At 46.0% G+C, this 23,790-nt stretch overlaps 1 protein-coding gene across 5 annotated transcripts in view; it reads left to right on the forward strand.

Annotated features, from left to right (window-relative positions):
* SPATA6L (spermatogenesis associated 6 like) overlaps positions 1 to 23,790 on the forward strand; it is a 497,016-nt gene that overhangs the window by 329,389 nt on the left and 143,837 nt on the right. For 2 of the 5 annotated variants that reach the window (XM_085632931.1, XM_085632932.1), the window contains exons 7-8: positions 9,308 to 9,559; positions 14,188 to 14,451. The exons of 2 other annotated variants lie outside the window; for them this stretch is intronic. In XM_085632931.1, coding sequence (XP_085489057.1) covers positions 9,308 to 9,559; positions 14,188 to 14,451 — 516 coding nt within the window. The remainder of the gene's footprint in view (positions 1 to 9,307; positions 9,560 to 14,187; positions 14,452 to 23,790) is intronic. One more of the 5 variants, XM_085632935.1, reaches the window with a different exon arrangement.

The following is a 23,790-nucleotide window of genomic DNA, read 5'->3' on the forward strand; positions in this document are numbered from 1 at the left end:
ATGATAACCGCAGGAGTGTGATATAAATTAAATACAGTTTTAAAGTGCTGGGCTTTTAACAAAGCCGAATAAAAGATCTTAAGAGCAATACTAATAGAATCTTCAATATGGATAGAGGGAGAAGAGAGCCAAGTCCTCCACTTCGCATTTGTTTTATCGAGGTCATCTAATCTAGAATCCAATAATATGTGGTAGATGGAACCTATTCGTAATTGAGATCTTATAGCATCTATAATAAGAATGGGAACAAGGTGAGAGGTGTGTTTCTGCAAAAAATCCCAAATCTGAAGGAATTTAAAAAATTGGATGTTAACTAAATCAAATTTCTTTTTAAGTTCATCAAAAGAAAGACAGACACCCTCTGTGGAAACAAAAGCCCCTAGCCGAATAATCCCTTCAGTATGCCATTGGCGCACTATTGAGTCACAAAAAATTGGAGGTAACAAATGAGGAGCAGCAAGAGGAGTATAAACTGTGTATTTGGGAATCTGAAACATCTTTTTGAGGCTTTTCCAAACAGAGAAAGCTGAGGCAATAATTTTAAAACGTGTGCGTTTATAATAACTGCCTTCAACTTCAATTTGCAAACAATTCTTAGCAAAACAACCAAGAGCCATCTGGTAGATAGTAGGGGCTTCTGCAGGATTACCAACTTCTTCCCCTGTGAGAAGGATGCGCATCTTCAAGAGTAGATATGACATTTGATATAACGCAAAATCAGGGACAGCCCATCCACCACGAGCAAGAGGTAGCGTCATCAAACGGGAGGCTCTTCGAATCTTTCCAGGAGCCCACAAATACTTTTCGCATACTGACTGAAGCTGCCGAATCTGAGGTTTTTTGACTAATAAGGGAACTGCGCGAAAAAAATAAAGTACTCTTGGTAAAATAACCATTTTTAGCAGGTTGGATCTGCCCACAAGAGTAAGATGGAGACTCTGCCAAGAATCCAAGGTAGACTTAGTTTTATCCAAGATATCATTCCAGTTAACTGAAATCATGTCATCCAAATTAGATCTAATCTTGATGCCAAGGTACACTACTTCCTCCACTTCCCTAGGATCAAATACTGTGGCTGGATTTGTACAAAGGCATTGAGTCTTGGCAGTATTCAACTTATAACCAGAATATCTACCAAAAGAGTCGGCAAGCTGTTCAATGACCGGCAAGGCGGTATCAAGGTTGGAGGTAACCACTGTGATATCGTCAGCATAAGCAAAAACAATATAGGGCAAATTCTGAACAACAAAAGGGGGGATCTGGGTATTTAATTCCAACATTTTCACAAAGGGATTAATATACAACGCAAAAAGAAGAGGAGAGCAGGGACAACCCTGACGGGTCCCCCTGCAGATCTGAACCGGTTCCGATTTAATTCCCATTGAACATATCTTCGCAGTAGGAGCCTGATAGAAGACCTGAAGAGCGCGAATGAAACCACCCCCAAACCCCATACGCACCATTATCTCCCAGAGAAAACTCCATGCGACCCGGTCAAAAGCCTTCTCGGCGTCGAGCAGGACGAGACCCAGAGACCTGGACTCGACCTGTGCGACGTCGAGAAGAGCAACAACCCGGCTAACATGGTCAACTGTACCCCGACCAGGAACAAACCCATGCTGCTGCAATGAAACCAATCCAGCGACAAGTGGGGCCATTCGATTGGCAAGGAATTTGGCATACAATTTACCGTCGCAGTTAACCAGAGAGATGGGACGATAGGATCCCGGCTGATCAAGAGGCTTCCCTTTTTTAGGAAATATAACGATGTGCGCTTCGTCCCAAGATTGAGGAGGGGATCCTAGTCTAGCCGCCTTAAAAGTGTTCAACATATCATCTCGCAGTTCATGGAAAAATACCTTAGAAACCTCCATAGGGAGAGTATCTGGCCCAGCAGCCTTACCCAAAGGCATTTTAAGTAATGCCTGATCAATTTCCTCAAAAGTGAACGGCATATCCATTTTCTCTACATCTACCGGATCCAGCTGTTCCCAAGTCAATGCGGGTAACCCCAGATCAAGAGGAAGGTCACCAATATTCGGTTGGCTATATAACTCAGAATAAAAGTGGTGAAGCACCTTCATAATAGTCTGGGGATCATGAACTAGTGTACCTTGAGCATCATAGATAGCGTTAATCTTTGAAGCCTGACTTTTAGCACGTATTGTTTGGGCTAAAAATCTCCCTGAGGATTCTCCAAATTCATAAAGCTGTCTCCGGTAAAGATGGTGCTTAAGTGCGATCTCCTGGGCCCATACAAGGTTAATATTAGCTTTGCACTGGGCAAGCTTTGCTAGGCTTTCCTTAGGATCCACTGCTGCCCGTAGCTGGGTAGCGAGGTCCAATTCAGCGTTCCGTAGATGAGAAAAAAGCTCTAGCATTTTTTGTTTAAGTGACTTTTGAACAAATAATCCATAACTGAGAACCTCACCCCTAAAACAGACCTTAAAGGCATCCCATACACCCGCGGGGGAGGCAGAGCCACGATTACACAAAAAAAATATTCTGAATCCATTTTTTCATATGACCCAAAAAAAGAGGGTCATATAACAATTTCCTGTCAAAGGAGAAGGGCTTAACACCTCTAGAAATAGTAACATTATGAAGGGAAATGACTAAGGGGGCATGGTCAGACAGTAATCTCGAGAAGATTTGAATTTGAGTGCTAGGAGCCCAAGCAACCGGTACAAAAAAGTAATCTAAGCGAAATAGTTTACTATGAGGTGGAGAGAAAAAAGTATACCCAGGATCTTGCGGATGAATCGTATTCCAGACATCCGCTAACCCATGGTCGCCCATTAAATTATGAAGAGCTTGAAAAACTTTGGGTTTACGACCCTTATAGACATACGAGGAAGAGCAAGCCCAATCACCAGATAAGTGAATATTCAAATCTCCGCAGAGTATTAATGGAGTGGGCCAAAGAGCATGTTCCCCATTTAGGTAATTAAAAATGTCCGGTTCGTCTAAATTGGAGCCGTATATAGTACAAAGAGTAAATCTTGTCTCCCCCACTAAACATTCGAGAATTGCCCACCGGCCATGAATATCTACCAAAGAGCGCCCTGAAAGGACTAGAGAGGGTCGTGCTAAAATAGCCACCCCTCGCGTCCTATCAGATTGTTTGGAGGTAGCAAGTGTAGTATATCTCAGATCAGCTAATTTCTGCCTGTAAGACCAAGAGATATGCGTCTCCTGCATACAGATAATAGGATTGATAAAAAAAATTTCAGCCTGAATCTTCTTGCGCTTATCATAGTTATTGAGGCCACAGACATTATATGTACCTATTCTTATCCTCGTGTTAGCCATAATCCAACGTGTATTAAGTTACCAATAAATTTAAGCCTTTTCACAAGTAAGCCTGATAAACAAAAACAGAAAAAGAATAAAAATCTGAAAATGTACTGTGGAACACATTTTTTGTTCATATACCCCCCTGAACCCTCCCCCTTCGACCACCCCCACCCCTCCCTGTGATGGTAGCTGGTGACGCTCCCTGCGGTGCCCCCCCAAAAAAAATCAGCATAGCATACAAAAGAGAGATAGCCTACAGAGAGAACCTATTTGTATGCCCAGCTTATGCCATTCCTACTTTCAAGAGCCAGCCTTAAGTAAGTACTCTTTAGCCTGAATTTCAGAAAAAAAAAACCTTATTCTGGCCCTGATACACAATTTTTAACTTTGCGGAATTAAGAAGAAAAGCTTGCCCTCCCTTAGCTTGAAAGAGAGGTATTAGTTGGCGGAGCTGCCACCTCCGAACAACTGTCTCGTGGCAAAAGTCAGGCCTAACAAAAAAATTGACCCCTTTGGCAGATCTCTTCTGATTAGGTCTAGCTAGATCATAGACGGCTTCTCGTGCAAGACAATTATTTATAGAGATCAGAATGGCACGGGAGTATGGGGTCTCTAGACCAGGACGAGTAGCTTGCGATTTGCTATGAAAGGGAAAGCGGTGAGCTCTCTGAATCTCAACCTCCCAGTCCCAGTGGGAGAGTTCAGGGAAGGCCTCTACAAACAGCTGGATGACAAATTGTCTCGTATCGCCCCCTTCCGCCCCCTCTGGAATACCCAAAACCCGTAGGTTATTACGTCTCATCCGGTTTTCCAATTCGGATAATTTCCAGGAGACATCTTCTTTTTGGGTCCTTAGCTCGTTGACTACTCCTCTCTGTGTTGCTACTTCATTCTCCAGGATAGGTATGCGAGATTCTGTCTCCCCTACTCCAGTGCCGATTTCAGAGCATGTCTTGCTTATGCGTCTAATTGCGTTTTGCAGCTTGCGGCAAGCCGCCTGCATTCTGACATTCTCAAGTCTAGACTCAGCCCTGTGTGAAAGCATTGTGTCATAAATCATTTCCAAGGTGATCGGTTTTATAGGATCTGAAGAGTTGGCGGTAGCTGAGATCCCCTCCATCCCGTCATTGCCGATTCCCAGTGGGTGTGTGGTTGAAAACGAATAGTCCCAGGCCAGATTCTCCACCAGAGGGTCAGAGGTGTTGTTGACTGGTGCGGAGCTTTCAGGTAATTCCTGTCTGCTTGATGACTTGATTTTCCGGACAGTACCATCAAGTGCAGCCGAGTTCATATAACCACCCATCAAGCAATCATCGATCTCGCCCTGGCTCGCAGACCTAGCCTCATACTCAGCCCAGTCTCTGCTAGTAGCGTCATCGTCATCATCATCATCAGTGGTCGATGATGCATCTGAGAGAGAAAAGAAGTTATCCAGCGCGTCATTATCGTGATTGGGCTCAGCTCTTCCAGTGTCATTAACCACTGGACCTCCCCCACTAGCCCCCGTCAGGGGCTCAACCTCAAGGACATCAACTGGCGCCTCTATAGCCCCACCGGCCAGGGAAGAAAGGATAGTAGGGATAGAAGGGACTACGGATCCCATAATGCATCCTGCAGGTTGACAATCTGCCGTTAGCTCAGAAGCTTGGCCGAGAGAATGATTCAGTTGGTTCAATTGATTGCCAATCAGGGGAGGGTCTGAGGACGCCTCAAGGGGGGGCCCAGTTACTGGCAGTTTTCGATACACTTTGCATCGAGCTCTTCAGAGAGCGTTTTACAAACAGGGGGGCGGTATTCTTTGCTACGTTTGCAGGAGCAAAGGGAGTCTTACCAGCCGATGTCTTCGTAGAATCTGTTAGGCCATTTCCAGAGGGAGATTTCTGCGTCTTTGGGAGCCCCCCGGGATTTCCAGGAATGTCAATACCAGTTGCCGACTGAGCGTTATGAAGCTTACTACTCCTGGCAGAAGCCTTGACGATCGGTTTAGGCGGCATCTTTCCACAGGTCTCCTGAAGATTGCCAAAAGCCACGGAGACAGAAGCGGTGAAAAAACGTTGAGCGGAGAGGTGGAAAGCACCGACAGCTCCGAGACGCTAGTTGCTTCTGTGCGTCGGAATCAGAAGGGATGCAGCTGCGAGCCAGATCATCACCAAGGAGCTGCGAACAGTATCACCTCCTAAACACTGGTAATCAATAGAATCCGCATCGTCCTGCCAAAAGTCAGTCCTCTCTGTAGCAGTATCAGTGGGGGAACACCAGCAGCAGGGAGAGTTTCAGCCCAGCTCACTCGACCGAAGCATCGGCCGCCATCTTGCCTCCTACGATAGTCTTCTTAATGGGAGCTGAATACGATGTGTCGAAGACCACCCGTCCATCATCTCCTTGTGTTTACTTTGTTTGCCCTAAGTTGGCTGGGTATGCCTAGACGTGGGTCCCTTGCTCACTTTGCCACTGGATTCAAGCTAACCTGGCTGAGAAGGGGTGTTACCCCAAAACCGGTCCTAGGATGCTTGTTTCTGGTCCAGGGAATACCTGGCTTGGCAGTTCGGGCTGGACTGTTCCCATGAGGCACAGGGTCAAGATTGATTTGCATATAGCCGAGTCTGAAGTCAACTTGGGTGGCGAACTGAGCTCAAAAACGATGATGGATTCAACCCAGATCTGTGACTAGGCGTGAGTGTCTGAAAAGTTTCAGTACTCCGTCCATCATCTCCTTGTGTTTACTTTGTTTGCCCTAAGTTGGCTGGGTACGCCCAGACGTGGGTCCCTTGCTCACTTTGCCACTGGATTCAAGCTAGCCTGGCTGAGAAGGGGTGTTACCCCGAAACCGGTCCCAGGATGCTTGTTTCCGGACCAGGAAAGACCTGGCTTGGCAGTTCGGGCTGGACTGTTCTCATGATACACAGGGTCAAGACTGATCTGCATAAAGCTGGGCCTCAACTGGAGTGACGAAGTGAGCTAAAGAACGATGATGGATTCAACCCAGATCTGTGACTGGGCGTGAGTGTCTGAAACCTTTCAGTGCTCCGTTCATCATCTCCTTGTGTCTGCTTTGTTCGCCCTAAGTTGGCAGGGTATGCCCAGACGTGGGTCCCTTGCTCACTTTGCCACTAAATTCAAGGTAGCCTGGCTGATAAGGGGTGTTACCCCGAAACCAGTCCCAGGATGCTTGTTTCCGGTCCAGGGAAGACCTGGTTTAGCAGTTCGGGGTGGACTATTCCCATGAGGCAGAGCGTCAAGACTGATTTGCATATAGCAGGATCTGAACTGGGGTGGCGAAGTGAGCTAAAGAATGATGATGGATTCAACCCAGATCTGTGACTGGGGTGAGTGTCTGAAAAGTTTCAGTTCTCTGTCCATCATCTCCTTGTATTTGCTTTGTTTGCCCTAAGTAGGCAGGGTAATCCCGGATGTGGGTCCCTTGCTCACTTTGCCACTGGATTAATTCTAGCCTGGCTGATGAAGGGTGTTACCCCAAAACCGATCCCAGGAGGCTTGTTTCTGGTCCAGGGAAGACCTGGCTTTGCAGCTCGAACTGGACTGTTCCTATGAGGCACAAGGTCAAGACTGAGTTGTATTTAGCTGGGTCTGAACTGGGGTGGCGAAGTGAGCTAAAGAATGATGATAAATTCAACCCAGATCTGTGACTGGGGGTGAGTGCCTAAAAAGTTTCAGTGCTCCGTCCATCATCTCCTTTGTGTTTGCTCTGAGTGGCAGAATGAGCAGTCCGGCCCTGGTCATTAAACAAGGGCTACCATCTTACAGGGTAATTATTACTCCATTTCTGAGCAAATTTGTGTAGTAACGTTGACCAACATGTAGCAAGCTTTGAAAGTTGTTTCCCAGGCAGGGTTAGAGTTTTACCACAAGAAAGGGGAATTTTATGAAACTGGCGCATTTTAAGCACACTCGACTAGTTATATTTGCCTAAATCTGGTTGATTTAAAATAAAACATAATAGAAGTGTTCTCCACAAGGAATTATTCTAGGAAATATGCTGACACATCCTGCAATTGTAAGCATGTTAGGCCAAAAACATTGGTCAGTTTTCAATAGGTTTTAAAGTCCACTTTATGGATTACAGAGAGGTCCTCCTCAAGAAATATTTTTAAAATGTAATGCCAAATGTGACATTATTAGGCAAAATTCGTTAATAACATTGTTGCAAACTTTGTAATATTTAAAAAATAACTTTACCGAAGGGGTTGTAGTTCTTCCAGATCGTACTAGGAAAGATAATGGCAAATTGTGGAAAACTATTTTCAAGGGCTTCTCACTCTTAAATGAACCAGAGACACCCTAAATGTGCTAATCACGGTTCCACTTGAAATCTTATTGATATGGGAAAACATTAACCAAATTATTTAATTTCCAATATTTTACAATGTCTGATGACTTCTCAGTTAGCATACTGGCCAAGATTCCATAGTGCCCCACTTTTCGCACTTTGCAATTTTATATATTGGCCGATTTAACCTTAGTCAACACATTTCTCAATATAAAAAATGCCAACCTCAATTATTACCTTTTCACTGATTGTAAAATGCCTGAAACAAGTAGCCATCTTCTCTTCAGAGGTTTCCATTAAGTGCTGCAATTGCATCCATTGCTGATTGACCCAGTTTAGCACATTAGCTGCACCATTAGGGTTCTGGTTTACAAAACGTGATCAGAAATGCGACTTCTGTAGGTCGAAACAGATATACAGTAGAAACAAATCCACTATGTGGAAGTCTCAGAGCGTTCCAGTGCTCCTCCAAGGAATCTGCAACAATATTTGATTGCAAGTAGTAGGACTGGAATTCTTTGTGTATTCCAAGGTTTTTCCCAATCAAATGCATTTTGGCATGTTTAGATGTATCGAGTGTACCTCTGCACATGTTTAGAAGTGCGGCACATTTGCATTAGCTAAACATTGTTTGTTTTACCTTTCTTCACAAGACATTTCTCCCGACAGAGACACCCTCATAAATTTAAGGTGTTCCCTTCACATTCCCACCCTGGATGGGATTTTTTATTTTTTTACAATAGTACATTTCTAACCACATTGAAGGTGTAAGTGTGCCTTTCAAATGTTTGTTAGCACCCACAAACATCAAAGATTGTGTGTGTGTCACACCTACTTAAGCATCTGTCCCTGGAACACCTACAACCTGTGCCTAGTGCAAGCTTTTCTCAAACATAAATTACATCACGATAGTGTATTTTTAAGTGGAGTTGGTTCATTTATCAGTACAAACTTACGTTTTGCGAATAAGAAATAAGAAACTTTAAGTATATGCTGGGGAGTCGTACAGCCCAGCTGTCTGCTGGCTAATACACTATGTCTATGCTGCAGCAGATCTGAGGTATGTTGACTGTTTGAGTCTGGCTCATTCACAACAAACCGACCTCGGTTTGCTGATGTTGCAAATGGTGGTGTTAAAGCCAGCAGCTGCCGGTATAAGTGATGGCCTCCGCTTTGACTAGTCTAGTTCTTCTACTACGTACTATGGACCCTGGATGGCATCTACTTCTGCTCACTCAAGTACAGAGACAGCCACTCACTCCTGAATGTGAAAATCAGGCAGTTGAGGCCATGGTCTGGCCCCATCTTGCATCAAGCAAGGCAGGTGACCTCAGCGGAAAGAGATCAGTGGGCTCCATTGAGGACAGGAGTGTAGCGCAAACATCTTTCCCTGTTGCCTGCTGAGGGCCAGTGCAGGACCACAGATGCTCATATGCACAAATGGGAGTCCAGTCGCTTGGTTCATTAAGGAATTAGGGTACCATCTTCCTGCTGCGAGCCTGATGGGGCAGAGCCCAGCAGTCCATCAGGCAAAGCAGGAAGCTCTGGGTGAGTAGTAACAAAAAATGGAATAGGGAGGCAACATTTTAGGGTGCAGTAGGAACATGTTGCTCATGAGCTACACCTAGTGGTCAATGCTGGAGCCATACTCTGGAAATACATAATGGCAACCCTTTAAAAACTCTTCTAATACTGTTGTCTTGAACTGCATTTTTATTTCAGGAAGAAAATAACGAGCATTTAACAGGACCCACACCAGTATCAATAAGAAAAAAAAGTTCTTCGCCGGCAAACAGTAGGACAGAAAGCACAAAAGATAAACCTTTCGAGAAGGCTACAGCACTTTCTGGGCGCCGATCACCCTCCCCGTGCACACGGCCGGGCATGTGCGAGCGCTGCAGCGGCATCCAGCAGCGGCTGGAGCAGTTGAGTCAGGAATCCAATATGGTGAAGTCAGATATAGAGGCGTGGCGTGTAAGTTCTCTTTATTTTTCGAAGCTACTGTTGATAAGCCAGTTAGTGCCTACAGTGTTGCCATACGACACTCTGCAGTCCCGAGTTCTTCCAACTCTCCAGACTGCAGGTTACTCCCACCACTGATGACGCGTCAACATTCACATTTTCAAAGGGCTGCTTGGAAAAAAATGACACCACGTGAATGTATTTCCCAGTAAAGGGGGATAGAATATAGTCTTGGGAGGCCCTTGATTTACATTCTGTTGTAAAACAAAAGTTAAGTCTAACACAAGTATAAAGAACTGGGTCAACTGGGGGTGTTTATGAAGACCAAGAATTATGGGTCAGGTGTACAAACGTGCAGTGGCAAACCCTAAGATTCAATAAATCACAGAGGGCTCGATGTACAAAGGTCCTAAATAGCGATTTCTAATCTGTGAAACTATTTTGAGTTTCATTAGGGATTCCTAGTGGGTGGCAAATAGACTACCTCATAAATATTAATGAGGTAGGTTTGCGACCTGTTAGGAATCACAGCCATCACAGGGAATGTGGCCTGTTGGGGTCATCAGACATGTCTGTGATTGCTTTTAAATAAAGCAATTTTTTTTAAAAAAACGCGGTCCATTTATCTTAAAAGAAAAAAAAGCATTCATTTAAAAAGAAGAGAATGAAACTTGGAAGTTTTATGTCTTAAGAGTAGGCAGGGGTACGTGGGACCACTGCCTGCTCTTAAAAAATATTTTTTCAACTCTGCTCAAAGGGGAAAGGGTGCCTTGGGAACCCCTTATGATTTGCAAATAGGTTACAATCGACTTTCAATTGGAGGTAAATTGCGAAAGTTTTGCAACCTCATTTAGTTCGCAAACATTTGAAAATACTATTCCGATTCCATATTAGGGAAGGGGTGCCCTCAACATGCCCCTTACTAATATCAAATCATAAAACCCAAATTGAGATTCAATAACAAGTTAACGAATTCCAATTTGGGTTTGTACATACCAAAAAGCATTTTTCCTGTCACATACGGCCCAGTTCTGCTAATCGGGCTGTTTGCGAAAGTGAAAATGCTTCTCACATCTAGCCCAGAGTTTGCAACCGCAAAATTCTTTTGTGCTCCTTATTAAACTCATTTAGCGAGTCAAAAATATTGACCCATTCCGATTCGCAATTAGGAAGGGGTGCGAACTGTGATTCAGAATGGTATGGTTGAGGGGATTTACAACCACATTCCATTCCTAGGGGGGCGATTAGGCAGCAGTCAAAGTGATCACTTGTTGCTCCCCTAATATATAATCAAACTGGAACTTTTTTTTAAGGAGTGGCAGTTCCTTTAAAAAACACAGACTGCTAAAATCGTTTCTCATTTGGGAATGCAAGCATAGTTATAGTGCTTTGCTCTGCCTTTCAGGTCATCAACCTTGTTTTAGCAGCCAATCACAGGGGGTCCAAATAGTGACTTGCCTAATTAATATTCTTTAGGCAGGTCATTCTGCTGCCCCCTGTAACTGGAGATTTTGAAATGCGAACGTTTAGTGCATAAGCCCATTGCAAACGTAAACACTGGTCCAAATCATTTTGAACAATATGTAATCATGTTTTGGGACCGTCTTTACATACTTCTGCCACCATGTGCTTCCTTTAACAGCAGAAGAGAACGTGGTCTCATCAAACATATCACGTGTCCTCTGTTGGTGCAATCCCTGCCATGACGATAAGTCTGCTTCTGAAATTTTTGATTAATCAACAGGGGAGAGTAGACATGGCAGGAATAAACAAAAATAAACTTGTCTTTGTGGAACCTGAAAAATTCGGTCAACTTCTCTCAAATCAACCTGGCCGTGACAAAGGGCCCTGATTAGAATGGCGGTCAAACGTGGAAACTGGACCGTCCGACAAGCTGTTGGCAGCCTGCACCCTGAATCATGATGAGACAGCCTTCAAGGCGGTCGCAAAGTGTTTTTTTGTATTGCTGCGGGTCCTGCGGTGCTGCAGCACACGCCGCAGTACAAAATATGCACCCCGTGCATATCCCTGCACCATGTGGCAGGCAACATTCGGTGCATGGCACATGGTGTAGGGATATATTGGGTGGCACCATAGGTGCCCCCCAGGGGCCCATGCGTGGCGGTTGGTCTTTCCGCCCGCCAACCATCCGCCCGCCATCCTAATGTGGCGGGCAGTAATCAGTATTACGGTGGTGGTGGGGCCGCCACCAACGGGTTGTCGGTAGCGTTCCCACCGTCATCGTAATGACGCCCATAGGTTCAGGTACAGTTTTGAGTTGCAGATATTAAAGATTGTCTGAATAAGAGACATACATTTGTGTCACATCACATTCCTCTAAAAGAGTCAGATAGGTTTGAAACTAAACAGTCTAAATACATAGAGTATGTAAAACTCCATTAATTTGCAATGGAGCTATTAAAGACAATCATTGTGTACGCTAAAAGGTTAACCGTTACTGTTGGCTTCTTGGAATGTTTTCACTAGCGACAAGTATTTGTATGGAGTAAACATCTACGTCATGTCTACCCATGAACAATATCCATAAAAATAAATTAGCAATATTGTCATTTAAAAAGGAAATTACATCATGCCAACTTGATATATTCCTGTGCCCTGATTTACCCATTGAAAGTTCAAATTTAGCTATTTGGTAATTTACACCATCACCTGGGCAAAAAAAAATCCTTACATGTTTTTTCACCAAAGCTGCCGCACTCTGGGCGGGTGCACCGCCTGTGAAGGTGAAATTCACACTACATCAAAAAACGCCCCAAGGGAAGAGACGAGCACTCTCAGGTCTGCAACAATTCCATCTCTTTTAATCTGCCAAACGCGTTTCGGCGTAACTGCCTTTATCAATATTAAATGATTAATGAACATCCATGTACGTTTAACACTGATTAAGAATATGCCCTGGGAGCGTCCCCACAGGTGGGTGATGTGTGGACATAAGGAAAGGACTATTTGTTCCAATCTCCTCAGTGCTGTATTGCAGCCGCCATCTTTAAATGATTTGTATTGCATTCAATGGTTGCTATGTTAAATGATGTCCCAATGGTGCCCAGGTGGACAGTACATTATTATGACCTATGCAGTGCTCCATATGATTTGGCTCGTAAACCTCTGTATGAGTTGTCCCTCACCCATTCGGGGGGCTTCGCTCCACTGTGTCAGGGAAGACGTATTTCATCCTACTCTTCCCTGCACATAACCTCACATGCTGTATCCGAGATGGAACGTCGTTCTTTGCCCATGCCGCAATGGCTGTAATTAAAGACGTAGAAAATTCCCGGAGTGGTAGGCTCAATAACCCCCTAGTCCTCAGACTGAATAATCTTCGCCTGTTCGGCGCCAGTCAGAATCATACCATCTCCTGTTGTGGTTCAGGCAGCTGTATTATAGCTTCCTTAAAACATGTGTCCACACATCACCCACCTGTGGGAACCCTCCCAGGACACATTCTTAAGCAGTGTGAAATGTACATGGATGTTCGACAATTCGAACGCTGTCCTGGGTGTTGTCAGGCCTGATCGTGGCTATTGGGTTAGTTCCCTTTCAAAGCTGCAGAGGTAATACCTGGAGTCGTCTCGAAAATATTGTTTTTACGTGAGATGTATTAGCAGGCCTGGTCGTGGCCATTGGGGTAGTTCCCTATTAGCTTCCGCGATAATACCTGGAGTCGTCTGAAATAATTGTTGTTACGCGAGAGTTGCTAGCAGATTAATTTAATTTGAACAAGGATTCCTCATTTGGATGCCCTATAACAGAAAGGTGTCTTCATACGGGTTGATGTTGGGATCTGCCACTTTCCGTTATACAGAGCGGTTGTTGATCTCACTTTTTAAAGCAACGTGGACAGTGGCAGTTATCCAATTATCCCATTGAATATAGAGTGGTCATAACCTTGTTGATGGAAGATACTGTTTTTTGATCACCTCACATAAGTCCAGGAGTACAATTACAGTTGGAATACTGCTGTTTTTCAGGTTTCGCCAGGTCCATTGTACAACATTATTGTGTCCTTGCAATCTATGAGAGCTTACATGTTCTCTCCTTCAAGAAGGGTATTCCCCTGAGAAGCCCTGATGAAGTTCTCCACGAGAACGAAACGCGTTGGCTGAAATTCCCTGTTTTCCTGTGAACCATTTATATTTGAACAATAAAGAAACGTTGGATATTCTCAGAGCAAATTCCTGGACATTTTGTATATCCCTGCGCACACCATTTAAGCATTGCTCTATGATCTGGATAACAGTGGCACCATAGGGTGGTTGGTGTCTGGGTTTGTAGCGTGGGAAATTTACAAAACAGCAAACTGGTATAGAGGTGCAGGAAGGGTAGTCCACCATCCGGTGTGTTTTTCTTGCACATTCTTAAGCAGTGTTAAATGTACATGGATGTTCATTAATCATTTGACATTGAGAAAGGCACTGACGCCGAAACACGTTTGCCAGATTTAAAGTGATGGAAATGTTGCAGACCTGAGAGTGTTCCTTTGGGATATATATATATATATATATATATATATATATATATATATATATATATATCTAACACATGCCTATATAACTTTCCCTTTTGGTTGGACAGCTCTTCTTGTCTAGTAATGTTTTTCCGAACTGAATTTTTTATTGCAGGGAGAAAATAAAGAGCTTCCCATAAGGTCTACATCAATAGGAAAAAGAAATTCTTCACTTGATAACAGTTGCACCACCAAAACCAAGGAGAAACATTTTGAGAAGGCTGCAGAATCTTCTAGATCTCGATCCCCATCACCATGCACCCAGAGGAGCGTGTGTGAGCCAAACATTCTCAACCACCAACGGCTGTCTCGGGTGAGCCAGGGAGACTGTGTGCTCAAGTCAGATATAGATTCCAAGCTTCCACTGGTAGTGAGAGATGTAAGTTCTTTTTGTTAATATGGTTTTTCAAATATATAGCTGTCCATTGGCAATAACAAGTTGTGTCTGAAAGAAGAAATCATGTAATACTCATCCTTTTATTTTCCTTACTCTGGATATCTGGGGTTTGTCACTGACTAAAATCCGAATTATCAAAATAATTGAAAAATGTTACCCACTTTGTAGTTCTGTTTTCACTAACTTCGGATTAAAGGCCATAAAGCTGAAAAATAAAGTGAACTGTCCATAGAATAAAATATTTAGGCCTTCTGCCATCTTAGACATTCTTTACAGCTTATGAGGAAGCGGCTAAATATAGTTCTAAATCTAAGGAAATGCTCCAGCTGGACCCAGCACAGCTAACAGGTGTACATTAGACAGCAGTGATATAGATCACATGAGATCTTGGCACTGGTATCTGTGAAATAGATGATTTCATAAATCAGCGCCTATCCAAGAATGCCACATACTTCCGTTACTGATTGACCCACTCTGGCGTTGGGCAGTCTCCAGCAATTTTTTTTTAATCATAATACAAGGAACAATCAAATCCTGACAAAAGTTCATGCTGTTCAGTGGCGGCCACCACAAACAAACAGTGGTGAGGCGGCTGGAGGGCGTCCGGGGGAAACACGGGGAGGGAGATTTAATAATAATAATAAAAAAAGAGACCTACCTGGCTGAAGCTGCCGTCCGCCTCCTGTGTCACACCGTGGTCTTCCTGGTCCCAGCACCCCATGGGACAGCATTTCTGACTCCCTGTGTAACCCTCGCACTGCTCTCATTCTATGAGAGCAGCGCAGGGATTGGCCTGAGTGAGCTCATTTGACTCGTTCAGGAAAGTGGGTCTGTGCTTTTTCTTAAACACAGCTGTGCAATGCAGCCTGGTTGGAGAAACCTAAGTGCACATGTGTATTTGGGCGGTCTAAGACGGCCAGCCAAACACACATGTGCACTTATATGTGCACCAACCACTCATCCCATGGCCCAAGCCCTGGCCCTGCCCCTCCCTACAGCGCTGGCTCAGAGCCAGCAGCTGAAAAATAAAACAATGTTAAAATACCATTTTATATTTGAGCTGCTGGCTCTGAGCCAGTGGCGCGGCCCTGATTCTGTTACATGCGTGGGCTCTGTGAAATCATCCTGTCAACCCTTTTGAAATAGGAAAGAGTTGGAAGGCTTCAAGTTCCTTGTTTGAGCTGCAGACTTCATAAATGGTCTGAATTAAAGGTTGGACTTTGTGCTGCAGAGTAGGATTCATCAGTGGTGTATTACAAAAGATCAGTGCCCTTCTACAAGATATGGTCTGTCCAGTAAGTTATTATTCTACCTGAGTTCCTTTCTACCTACAGTTTTTCCACATTGTTCCCTGGCATTCTTTCTTTCATACCTGCATCTGATCTTCACTCTTGTGCAAATATTCCTCCTCTCTGCTCCCCCTATCCTCACTCTCCCACCTTTCATCCTCCCACCATCTGACTTTCTGACTTCTCTCCTTCATATCCCCATCTCCATTATGACCAGTGGTGCAGCAAAGGTGTCATGGGCCCTTGTGCAAGCAAAGAGAATGGACTCTCACTCCTTAAATTTGCCAATAAAAGACAGTCCTAACTGGGTGCAGAGTGCCCCACACAGTCGAGGGCCTCTTTCACTGCACCTGCTGGCCACTCTTGTCCTGACACCCCCTTCTTTAATATACCATATTCCCACCTCTTCAACCTTTTCTGCCATTACCCCATAACTTTTTCAACCCCTTTGTCTCCATACACCTCAATTCACACCTCTATACTTACACGTTCCTCTTTCTTGTTTTTTTTCTCCTCAACTCTCTCACCATTTCTGAATTCCACCCTTGCCCCATTCCATCATGTATTTATCGCATCCTCAGCTGAAACTGATTTGTAGTTCTATAATACTACAGACATTTGTCCTTCGTTTATACTTCGGTTTGAGTGCGTTTTCATTCATATTTCATTACCGCAGTCAATTATCCTGTGTACATCGTATGCAGATATGACAAGCTTTGCGATGAACAACGTTCTATCTACCCCTGACACACCCCTCCCCTTTCTAGCCATCCTTTCTCCCCCCACATCCCACCTGGCTCCCTCAGTTAATCCAGATATTGCAGTGACCAAGTTATAGTGTTCTTGAGTTCCACAGGCAGCCCCATTTGGGTCTCATAGCTGTCCGTAATGTTCACGAATGGTAGTGTAGTAATCCTCTAGCTTTGAGTGAAGTGAGAGTTGTAGAGCTCGCAGCCACCTTGGGCATGTTAGCTCTCTAAAGTCTCTTCTAAAGTAGTCTAAAAGGCGAGACCAGTGTTTGGTGAAAGCCCTTTCCTCCCCTGTGCTAGATTCTACAGTTTCTCCATGCCGAGAATCCACCACAAGCGATCAATCAATTTATGTTCCGATGGTAGAGTTTGTTGTCCACAGAGGCTTATAATAGTTTGTTTCTCCGCAAGTATGAGGTGGGAGATCATTTTACCTAGCATGCCATATTGTGGGTAAACATCTGGTATGGGGCATCTCAGCAGGGCCACCTCAGCACCTCTGGCCAGGTCCGACCCAGTGATTTGCTTGATTGTAGATTGTATTGTGGTCCAAAGGGGTTAGAGTTTGGGGCAGTTACATAGAATTTGAGTAAGGGTTCCCTTTTTCATGCACCCTCCTCCAGCAAAAAGATGTGCCCCATGTTCTGCATTTTGTCTATGCATGCTGGGGTATAGTGCCAGCGGTACAGTATCTTGAGTGTAGTTTCTCTTCTCCCAAGTGTGATGTGTAGTTGTTTGACTGAATCAAGATCTCCCCCAATGATTGTGGTCCAAGGTAATGCCATGTTCCCTCTCCAACTCCCTCTGAAAAGTATGTTTGATGGGGCTGCATGAAGTATTCAGAATGTTATATATGGCGGATATGGCGTGGTTGTCATCAGTACAATGTAGGAGATACTTTTCAAATGGGGTAAGGGCCCTTGACCCTCCAAGCTTAATCCAGGGGTGGAGGAGCCAGTGGCGTAGCTGGAGATAGCGATACTGTTCTGTCTCAGGAATATGGTACTCCTCCTTTATGTGTTCAAACGTTCTGATGGAGCCTTCCAAATGTATGTCCCTCAATGTTTTACACCTTCTCTCCAGCCATTTATGGCATTGGGCCCTGGTCAGTCTGGGTTTGAGTGTACGATTACCCCAAAGGGGCGTAAAAGGGAAGGGCCATGTAGTAAGACCCAGCCTGACCCCCCCTTTGACTCAAACCTTCAGCATGGCACTTGTGACCTGGAAGACATAGAGTGCTTTCGTCCCATCATGAGGATCTGAAAGAGGTATAATATTTTTAGTGGTATTTCCATTTTATATGCCGCAATCGTACCAAGGAGTTAGAATGATTTATGTTTCCAACTATTGAGTTCCCAACTAATACCTTGTTTCAGCCGTTTAAGGTTTATGTACTTAGGTCTAGCTAGAGTGGAGGGGCAGAGCCAAGCCCAAGTATTCTATGTGCGTGTTGGCCCAACTCAGAGAAGTGACTGCTTGTACTTGTTGTACTACTATATGGGGGTGGAGATACTCAAGATTACAGATTTGGGGATATTGACTTTTCCCTGGGATGCCATGGAATCTGCTAAGCCCTGTGAGTACTTGGGGGTGGGAAACTATGGGGGTCTATCAGAAATAAGAGAATATCGTCGGGGGCATGGCTAAGCACCGGAGCGAGATGGCCGCCTAATCTACTAGCTCTGTAACAACTGTCTTCCCCACATCCATTGGACGCAATAATCCAGTTCTCCGCGGTAGGGAAACACACCAGAAAGTGAACCAGGCAATTTCCACCAACTCCTGACATCGAGGATTGCCTGTATCCAAAGTTGCGGGTCCCGCTCGCCGAGGGCCTGCAGATGTGCCGAAGCCGGGGCTAAGTTTCCACCCACAGCCGCTGTGGGGACAAGGAGGTTCGGCCAGTGCTACGTGTGAGCTCCAAGTCCTCCATAGACTCTGGTGACTAGCGCGTCCGGTGCAGGTACCCACATTAGGCACCCAAAGCATAGCGGAGCTCACCGGGAGATTTGTGACTACACTGGAGGCCCCAGCAAGATCCGCCAGCGACTACCGAGTCAGAGGGGAGGAGCGGAGGCCGCAACCTGTTGCTACGGTACTCCGGCTGGCTGTGCACGCCGAGAGATGCGGTGAGGTGGCGGGGGGCCCCCAGTGTTGTGGCTGGAGGCGCGGGACTCGCCCCCATGCCCCCCATTTCCCTTCCTCTTCGAACTGCCTCAATTCATCGAGAGCGAGAGGCTGAAAATGCGGAGCCCGCCCCTCCCCCACCTTCCCAGGGACGTAGTAGTAAAGCAGTGAGCGGTAGAGGCCGCGAATAGTGCATTGCATTTTGGACCCTTTGTGTGGGGCTGGGGGTCTCCTAGGCAGCCGGGCGGCGACTCGCCTGCATCTGAAAGCCACGATCGTGTGCTACACTGTGGTGTGTCCATCTCACACCGAGTTAGGTGTGACCGGATCCGTGCACCAGGTTTGTCTACCATGAGGGAGGTTGAGCGCTTGTGCAACGGGTGGCTGCACCATCATTCCTTCTTGCTCCCTTGCCTCGGGTTCGCCTGGTGACCGATGACCTGAGATTGGGACACAACACCGTGCCGCGTGGGTTGCTGCTGAAGCCATGAAAAGAAGCATGCCAATCTGGGAGGTCCTGAAGATACAACGGAGCAGTAATGGAAAAGGGCAAATCCACAGGCGCGAAAGGGCCCAAAACAGTCCAATCCAATAAACTGGACCGCTATGCCCTCCCCAAAGACCTGCTATAGGGCTGCCAATCCAGGGGCAACTCCACCAGTGAACAGGGAGGAGAAGATCAGGAGTTGTCGCTAAAGGATGTAATGGACGCAGACCTCCTTGGAGCACAAAATGGATACCATTGCTATTGATGTAATCCTGATTCGAGCGGGCCTCACCAAACTTAATGAATAGTCAAACAGGTGGAAATCACCGCAGCTAGCTTGGTGGGAGATGTCGCCCAGCTCCAGGGGGAGATCCAAGACATACAGACCTTCTGTAAATTCACCGAGCTCAAGTTGAACGATTATGAGGGGCGCCTACGGCGCAATAACCTACGTATTTTAGGGGTGCCGGAAAAAGCCAAGGGGCAGACCCCTGATCTCTTTGTGGAAGACCTTATCCTAAATCACTTACAGCCCAAGGACCTCAGTAAATTCTTTGTCATCGAAAGGGCGCATAGGGTCCCGGGGGGTTGTCCAAAGTCAGGGGCCCCCTGCACCCGATACTAGCGAGAGTACTGAATTTCCGGGATAGGGATGTGATCCTTCAGAATGCCAGACTGGGGGCTGCTCTCCGTTACGACAAAGCGGACATCTCCTTCTTCCTGGACTTCACGCAAAGAGTGCAGAGGCAGAGACGGACATTAATTATGGTGAAAAAGAAACTCAGGGAGAGAGGCTTGAAGTACTCCATGCTGTTCCCGGCGTGTCTTTGTGTTGAGGCAGAGGGACGAACCTGGTTCTTCGAACAACCGGAGGAAGCGGCTGACTGGGTTGAGCGCCGGACGGATCACGCCCCACGTAACCGCAGTGATGGTGATGAGACAACCTCTCAGCCCCACGGCTGATGAGGTTGGAATCGACGTTGTTACTCCGCTGAATGGACTGACTCCTGGGATATACTGAGACAGGTAACTGGCCACGCTGTGGCCGATCTCCGGGGGGGGCTCCCCCCAGTGGTTGACACCCAGAACTGTGGTGCGTGACTCTCTTTGGTGACTTCATGGTTACAGTCTGGGAGGGGGAGGACAGGAAAACGGTATGCTGTGTCCCTACACTTTCTACTTTTAGTTCACCAATAAGGCACTCTGCAGGTTTTCAAATTGGCAGTTCTATGCCCAGAGTGCCGGGCAGCAGGGTGGGGGGGGGTTGTTGGGTTGGGGGTTTATGTTAGTTTGTTGTTATGGTTTTAACATCAGCAATTTGTTTTGATTGTATCGCAGAGGACGCTGAGACTTACGCATTATCCAATTAGTGCACAGGGGGACAAAAATTTTAAAATATTGAGCTGGAATGTTAACGGGCTTGGAGACAAGATCAAACGCAGCGTGGTTCTCCAATATATTAAACGGCAGACCCCTGATATTGTCATGCTTCAGGAAACACACCTGGTCGGAAATTTGTGTACAGCGATGCACAGATGGGGATATAAAATGGTAGCACATGCAGAGTTTACCTCCAGCTCGCGGGGTGTTGGTATCATGATGAAAAACTCACTCCCCCTTGCTGTAAGTTCCACATGGACGAACGATCGGGGCAGATACATAGGGGTGACGGGCACATGGGAGGGGCGGTCTATAACACTCATGACCGTTTACGTTCCACCAGGTTTGCAAAGCACCACCTTTAAAGTTCTAGGCGCTATTCTACTCTCCATACCAGAAGGCCTGTTAGTCCTCGGGGGCAATTTCAACTTGGTGGTCTCGGGCACACTGGACCGACATCCCCGTGGGATGTGGGGCCATCTTCCCGCTGGCTGCCTGATTTTCCTGATGCCATGGGGTTAGCAGATGGGTAGAGAACATATCACCCAGATAGGGTACAGCACACCTTTCACTCCGGGGTGCACCATAGCCTTTCCCATATAGATTACTACCTAGTCCCCGCCTCACAAGTTACCCACATCCATGAAATCAAGCACTTAGCCAGGGGCATCTCCGACCACTCGCCGGTATGGATCCACATAGTCCTCAACCAGATTAGAGTAGGAAGACTCTCCCCAATTAATCCATGGTACCTCCGGGATCCGAAAATCTGTAAAGACCTCATCAAAGCCATGGATAACTACTTCTTAGAAAATGAAGGGTCCATGTCCTCACCCCAGATGTTATGGGAAGCTTTTAAAACTGTAATCCGGGGTCAGGCTTTGTCTTTGATCTCTGGAATGAAGAAAGATAAACAAAAAGAAGTCTCGGACATCGAGGCCGAGATCTACCGATTAGAAAGCGACCTAGAAACTGGAATTACGCCAGAGAAGCTCCACTTACTGAGCCTACAACAGCACGAATATAAGAAACTTGTGACTGATAGAGCTAAAACTCTGGGTAAGGAAAGACTGGGCAGAATATATGACCTTGGAGATAAAGGAGGGAAACTCATAGCGTGGCATGATAAAAAAGAGTGGGTGAGCAGACTGGTTCCTGAGCTCAGAGATGATGGAGACATTCCCCTCACTGGTCTGCAGGAAATAGTAGATAAATTCGCCAGTCATTTCAGTACTGTTTATACAGCTGTAGACCCTCACACTGAAGAGGACTCTCTTGAATTACTACATGACATTAGGCTCCCCAAACTCTCTTTGAAGAAAGTAATTTTATGGAAAGTACCTTGCCAACAGATGAGATAGCGCAAGCAATCCGATCTTTAAACTCTGGGAAAGCCCTTGGTCCCAATGGAATCCCCATCAAGTTGTACAAGCTTCAACCTGATAAACTGGCACCATATTTAAAATCTATGTTTGAGGAATGCAGGGAGGGTGGGACACTACCCAAGAAACAGAGGATTGCCACCATAGTCACTATACATAAAGAAGGTAAAACTAAGACTGACTGTGCCTCGTACTGGCCGATTTCCCTCCTGAATGCCGAGCCCAAAATTCTGGCCAAGCTCTTGGCCAATCGCCTGGCCAAAATAATTGGGGGCCTAGTTCACCCAGACCAATCCGGCTTTATGCCCCATAGAAATACAGCCTTGAATTTGCGCAGAGTCCATGGATCGCTGGGTAGAGCAACCACCATCCAAGAGCCAGCTATGATCGTATCCTTGGACGCGACCATGGCATTCAATACTATTGAATGGCTTTATCTCTGTGCAGTATTGGCAAAGATGGGATTTGGGCCAAAATATATCCAATGGGTACGCCTCTTGTACTACGAGCCCTTGGTGCAAGAGGTAGTCAATAACAAACAGTCAGCCACGTTCATGCTCAGCCGTGGGAGCCATCAGGGGTGCCCACTTTCACCTCTCCTTTTTGCCCTAGCCTTAGAACCATTAGCAGCTTGGATCCGGAGAGATCCAATGATGCGAGGAATGCGATGGTCCCCAGATTGGGAAGACCGCATCTCACTTTATGCGGGCGACAGATTGCTTTACCTCGCCTACCCTAGGAAATCCTTGGTGGCTGTACTAGATATCCTGGCAGTATTCAGTAGATTTTCTGGATTCATTGTCAACTGGAGCAAGTCCCTCTTGTACGTCCTCAAAGGGGACCCATCCATCCTGCCGAGAGACTGTCCAATACAAGTTAACGCAGTGGGTTTTAAGTACTTAGGGATATTAGCTCCCTTGACCCCTCACTCTGATATGCCCGCAACCTCCTCCCACCTTTGCACAAGCTCAAAAGGGACATAACCAGCTGGAAGTCACTTCCCCTCTCTCTCTTGGGTAGAGCGGCCCTGTTTAAAATGATGTCTTTGCCTCGTTTCCTCTACCCCCTGCAGAACTCCCTGCACCCTGTTCCAATGACATACTTTAGAGGAGTCGAGGGCCTCCAGAGAGGCTTGCTATGGGATGGACGACCACGCATCGCCCTGAATAAGCTGACATTAAACTGGTACGATGGGGGCATTAGCCTCCCCAACATCAAAAAATACTATTGGGCGGCGCATTTAGCAGCCATCAATCATGGCACCTGTGGGTGCCCCGACGACCCTGGCTATAACATGGATAGGTGGCTCCTTCCTGGAGGGAACTGTAACAGCTCTATACTCAAGACCTAGGCGATACACATTAACAGGCCCCACTAAGCACTCAGTCCAAGTATGGCATGATGCCACTAAATGTCTTGGATGGGGACATAAACTGACATTAGCGACTCCACTGTGGGACTATGAGAAACTGGGTAACCTATGGAGGTCAAAGGGGTTCGACAAGTGGGAATTCATCGGGATTTTACAGATCAAAGACATTGGGGGGAGGGAGAGTCTAAGTCCTTCACCACACTGCAAACACAATATGAGTTGGCCGACACTGAACATTTTCGGTGTGCACAGGTTCTACACTCACTTCGGTCCCTTCTACCAAGGGGTTCTACTCCTCCAGAATCTTCACCATTGGAGAACAGAATATTAGACGGCCACTTACTCGAAAAAACGATTTCCTTAATATACAAGAAATTGATAAATAACATGGGGATCCCCTTCAATTATTACGGGAGGAATGGATAAGGCATGCTATCGAAATGGATGACGAGGACTGGCAGGAAGCTGTATCCTCCCCTAGAGTGGTCGCCATTCCAGTGCGCCTTAGACTAGTACAGCTCAAAATCCTCCACAG

The sequence above is a fragment of the Triturus cristatus genome, chromosome 2_1, assembly GCF_964204655.1.
Source record: "Triturus cristatus chromosome 2_1, aTriCri1.1, whole genome shotgun sequence".
Taxonomy (NCBI): domain Eukaryota; kingdom Metazoa; phylum Chordata; class Amphibia; order Caudata; family Salamandridae; genus Triturus; species Triturus cristatus.